The sequence below is a fragment of the Fukomys damarensis genome, unplaced genomic scaffold (genome assembly GCF_012274545.1).
Source record: "Fukomys damarensis isolate Sample0158 unplaced genomic scaffold, DMR_v1.0_HiC HiC_scaffold_23, whole genome shotgun sequence".
Lineage (NCBI taxonomy): Eukaryota > Metazoa > Chordata > Mammalia > Rodentia > Bathyergidae > Fukomys > Fukomys damarensis.
This window is the reverse complement of record NW_022900935.1, coordinates 49,519,295-49,524,875: the sequence shown is the minus strand read 5'-3', so window position 1 is coordinate 49,524,875 and position 5,581 is coordinate 49,519,295. Positions and strand designations below refer to the sequence as shown.

Sequence of the window (5,581 nt, the reverse complement as noted above, 5' to 3'; positions counted from 1 at the left end):
TTATTGTGTTGAGTTGGCATTGTACAGAAATGGACAGCCATATTGGTATAGAAATGTTAATTTTTTAATTAAAAACAATTTTTTTTTTTGTACATTTGTACAGGGGTAACGCACTGTATTAAATATGTAAGGTCATATCTGCATGGGTTTGATTACAGAAACTAATAAAGTATTCTCTAAATAATGAAAAAAGAATAAGATAAGACTACAAGAGCAAGAAGCAATTTAAATATGTTCAGGGACCATTTTCATTTCAGAATTAAGGATTATTTTAATCTTACATCATTGCCTTTTCTCTTTTACTTTCCTTTTTAGTTTTATTTTAGGATTCCCTATTTTTGATGTTCATACAGAGATTTCTTTAACTGAAATACCGAATTTTTTCTCTGGTGTGAAAAACTATAATAGTACACAGGATCCTAATGAGATAATTAATAATGTGAAATAGGAAGTAAAGCACTAAAGGTGTAGGGAAAGTGGGAAAGGTGGGGGAAAGGTAACAAGGGAGGGGAAAAAATATGAGAAATTGAAAAAATGGAAATAAAATGTTTGTAAATGGGGAGGGGAGAAGGGGGTGAAGGGAGGGCAGGGACAAGGGGAAAAAATAAGACCTATTATGTAAAGGTACAGGATCCCAATAATGAATGTAACTATTGTATACCTAGATTGTACCAATAAACTAAATAAAAAGAAAAAGAATCCATACAAGAGGGAGGGAGATGGGGCTCAGTGGCACCATGCCTTCCTTGCAAGTGCAAGGTCCTGAGTTTGACTCCCGGTTCTGAGAAAATGAAACAAATAAATAAATTCGGGCTGAGCATTCCCGGGACCTAGAATCCATACAACAAATCCATGAGGTACTGTGATCGACATCCATTTTCAGACTGGACGACAGAGGCAGAGTGAGACTGAAGAATCTGCTCCCAATCACACAGCTAGTTCCATCCCTGTGCTAACCAACAGGCACAATGAACAGAGCAACCCACACTCGGGAAGGACAGTTCTCAGCTATAGGAAAGGGACTTCCGGGCTGGGATTGTAGTGTTGTGGCAGAGCAGGGCGGCTCTGTGCTACAGCCGAGTGTTACAGCTCAGTGTCGCAGCTCAGTGCCACTGCTCGGAGGCGTGGCTAAGTGTTACAGGTCAGTGTTGCAGCCAAATGCCACAGCTTGGAAGGCACAGCTGAGCTTTACAGCTCAGTGTGGTGGCTCTGGGTCACAGCTGTCATTCTCTGAAGAATAAGACGGTCAGTTCAAGAGGTGGAGAAAAACCTTTTATTACACCGTCAAGCCCCAGTGGGCTCAGAGAAGTCTGAGTGCTCTACTGGAAATGAGAGCCTCCTTATATAGAGGTCTACAGGGTAAGTGAGCATGCTCTGCGAAGTAGGGGTGTGGAGTTACAGAACAAACATTTCTGAAACGCATGTCTTGTGAGCATGCTCAATGAAGCAGAGGGGCAGAGTTACAGAGCATTCAGAGAGGGGGCAGAGCTTAACAGAATATTCCTGAAAGGTCACACAGTTCAAACAGTCCCAAACCATTTTGATACGTTGGGCAGAAGCCCAGCAACACAAACTTACATTTCCAAAACAAAACATTCTATGGGGGAAAAATGGAGGCAGCCCGTCTAATTGTACAGCACTCCTCTATCGGGAGCTCAGTGGCAGAGCACTTGTTTAGCATGTGTGAGGCCCTGGGGTCAAGTCCAGCACGGGCACACACATGCACACATCTAAAATACAAGTCCGTCATTACGCCAAATACAAAAATTACTCAAAATGCAACAAGAGCAAAAAAAAAACAAAAAAACAAAAAAACTATAAAAATGTTTAGAAAAAAGAGGTGAAGTTTAATGACATTGGCTTTGGCAGTGATTTCCTGGACATGACAAGAAAAGCATGGGCAGTAACAACAACAAAGAAACAAATTGCACTTCAAATTTTAAAACTTTTGCATCTCCAAAAATATCATCAGGAATAAAAAGGAGGAAACTCAAAATGATGGAGTGGAGACTAGTAGAGATTAGTAGAGACTAGGGTTGTCTTCCGGGGTCTAGAGTCAAAACAACAATTTGGTGAAGAGGAGGGAGGAGATGAAGCTCCAGGCGTCGTCGGGAAGGAGCTGACAGGAAGACTGGGAACAGCGAAGCTGCAAAGATGGAGAACAGTGCAGAGAACGGAACGGAGCAGTCCGGAAGGCTTGCCTCAGCTCCTGGAGGGGTAGCTGCCTCCACCGATGCAGGGTAGGTCCAGAGAGAGAGGGTGGCTCTAAGGAGAGACACAAAGACACTGCAAAGACAGCATGATATCGTACTCTGAACGTGGCTCCCTCTGCAAGGCTGGAGTTGAGGTGGAAGTTCAGGGCAGTGCCTGACACATTTGAACGGATTTCATCATTTGAGCCATTTGGAGAAAAGTATTTGGGACTGAGCCCTGAGCAACTGCACAGCAGCTCTATTCCTGGGTTTCTGGTGTCATCCTGCCACAGGGACTGGGCTGCCACACAGCCCCCTAAGAAGTTTAAACTCGGACTAGAAAGGGATGTGGGAGTCTCAAACTCCAGGGTGAGAAGCCAGGCCAGGCGTGTGTGGCTTACAGAAGGGACTGGGTCTGCAACTGCTGGCACTGAGTCTAGCAGACTGCCTGACACCTGCACACCGCTTACATCCAGCACAGAACTCGGTGGTCTGTTTGCTGCCTCCACCCACCAACGTAAGCGAGGATACAGCTGCATTTGGATGGTTGCCATGGCCCTGGCTATACAGGCACAGGGGGCTCTGGAGCAGGGATGGGGGCACCTCACAAACCCACAGGCTGAAAGCTAGAGAGAGAAAACTGTGACTTGGGGATATGCAGAGGGTCACGGAAACTGGGAGCTGCCAGAGTGAGTGTTGCCGGCCTCAAGGCAGACGCCATTGACAGCCATGTGAGCAGGGGAGGCGGGGCAGCATTCAGCGTTCACACAAAAAACGCTAAGTGTGGGAACAGAACAGGTCTTCGCAGTGAGTCACTGTCCCTCCATACATCTGCTGGTTTCCAAAGCTGCAGATGGTGAAAGGAAAAGACTTATTCAAAGACACAGAGGAGGGCTGGGGGAGTGCACTGCACCTTTCTGCCAAGCGCAAGGTCCTGAGTTCGATCCCTGGTATCAGGGATGGGGAAAGGATAATGTTTAAAAGCACAGAGGAATTTTTGGACACATTTCCTGTCTTTTCTTTTCTTCATTGATTCTGTGGTGCTTTACTTTCCTTTTTCAGTTTTTCTCTTCTTTTTCTTTTCTGTTACTTTTATCTAATTATTTTAATGTCCTTTCACTCCTTAGTAGAATTGTTTATCTCGCTTTTCTCTTTTCTCATATTTCTTTTCTTTATTTTTCAAGTTTTACTTCTTTCATTCTCCCAATCCACTTTCCACTCTATCTTTACTGGTATAACCAGTAAGCCTTATTAATCTTTAGATATTTAGTTAAGTCTGCTATTATTGTTGAAATCTTTGTTTGTTTGTTTGTTTTTGAGACAGGGTCTCACTATGTAGTTGAGACTGACCTGGAACTTGCTATGTAGCCCAGGCTGGTCTCAAACTCAGCGATCCTCCTGTCTCAGCCTCCCGAGGGCTGGGATTACAGGTGCGAGCCACCATGCCCGGCTTATTGTTGAATTCTTTTCTATTGCTTTTTTGTTTTTCTTTTTTTGAGACAGGAGCTCACTATATAACCGTGGCTGGCCTTGAACTCCTTGAGATCCTCCTGCCTCAGCCTCCTGAGTGCTAGGATTACAGCTGTGCTTCTTTTCTATTGTTAGCGAAGGTATAGTTGTTGCATTTAGTATATATTTACTGTATGTCAATATTTGGTTTGTCCTTATGTTTATATTATAATGAAAGATCTCTTTTCTATGATGAAGGGTGGTGCACTATTGGTTCTAGGATATGTCAGTGTTGAGTTTTTTACTCTGTTATTGTTGCTGATTTTGTTGCTATTGCCAGAATGGCATAGTTGCCACTATTAATTGGTTTTCTCTGAATGCCAATATCTGGATTATTTTTGTGTCACTACAACCAATACTGTGGTTCATTCCTGCAAAACTGGTGTTAGGTCAATTACACTGCACTTTCCCCTCCCAAATTAACAGAGGAGCTTGGATCTCAGAGAGCGTCACTGAAAAGCAGACACTAACTAAAGAGATTTCTGTATTAGCAACACAGTCTTTCTAATATAATGACCCCCGAACTTTAGCATAAAAAAAATAGAAACATGAGAAGACAAAGCAGTAAAATACTTCCAGAAAATCCCAAACTCCCCAAAGCAGACCCATGGGGCAGGAAATCAAAAACCACACAGCTGAATTATTCAAAATGACAAAAGAGGAGATAAAAAGCAGATTAATAAGATGCTCAGTGACCTCACATAAGATGCAACTAAACAGATAATAGACTTAAGAAACAAAATGATCAGTGAGTTTGTGGAAGACACTAATAAAAAAGCTAGCTGAGCTAAACAAAATGACCCAAGACATGAATGACCAGTTTAGCAAAGGATTAGAATCCCTGAAAAGATACCAAACAGAAGTCCAGGAGATTAATTATTTTATTAAAAGTATGGACAACAACAGAGAAGTGGGTAAAGCAGATGTGTTTTTTTATACTATGGAGTCCTACTCTGCCACGAAGAAGGGTGGGCTCCAGACATTTATAGCTAAATGAATGGACCTTAAGCCCATATTCTTAAGTGAAATAAATTGGACACACATGTTTGAATACCAGATTGTCTGGTGTGAGAAACTGAAAATGGAAATAAGGATTAAAATGTATAATGGATGTGGCAAATGGGAAGAAAGTGCTCAAATGGGAAGGGGAACAAGGGAAGAGGGAGGGGGAAAGGAAGAAAGGGACAAGAAAAAAGTGAAAGTAGAAGGGAAAATTGAAACAAAGCTTCTCTACATAAGGAGGGGGCTTGAGAGGGTGAATGGGAGAAAATAAAATAAATTCCCCGGGTGTGGTGGTGCACGCCTGGAATCCCAGCACTTGGGAAGCTGAGACAGGAGGATCGCTGTGAGTTCGAGACCAGCCTGGGCTACACAGGGAGTTCCAGAGCAGTCACAACTACATAGTGAGACCCTGTCTAAAAAAAAAATTTTTTTTAAAAGATAACAGAAGTTACTAATGTGAGAAAAGAGTGTCAGAACTGGAAGATAGGGCTGTTTACAGAAGTAATAGAAAACTTTCCAATTATGGTTTATATCTAAAAGGCTCTGAAATCCTCGTGTGCTCCCAGGTGGAGGTGACTGCATCATGGGCATATGATAACTGGATTGGTCTGTTGATTGGATTATCATGGGGGTCCTGGGCGCAGCCAAATGAATTTACTTAAAACAGAAAACCCACCCTGGGTGTGAGTGGCATCAAACAGAAGAGGATAAAAAGAGAAAGGAAGGCTCATTGCTGCTGCTTTTTTCTCCTGCCCACCATAAACTGTTTCTCCTCTGCTATGTCCCTCTGCTAGGCCACTCTGCTTTGGAGCCAAATGGCTATGGACCTAAACCTCTACAAACTGTGAACTAAAATAAACCTTTCCTTCTTTAACTTA

General features: G+C 42.8%; 1 protein-coding gene across 1 annotated transcript in view; it reads right to left on the bottom strand.

The window, feature by feature from the left end:
• Positions 1 to 2,746, bottom strand: part of LOC104857117 (angiotensin-converting enzyme-like protein Ace3) — a 14,629-nt gene extending 11,883 nt beyond the window's left edge. The window contains 1 exon segment of the mRNA XM_033767409.1: positions 2,312 to 2,746. Within this exon segment, the coding sequence (XP_033623300.1) occupies positions 2,312 to 2,746 (435 nt within the window).
• Between the last annotated feature and the right edge of the window lie 2,835 nt (positions 2,747 to 5,581).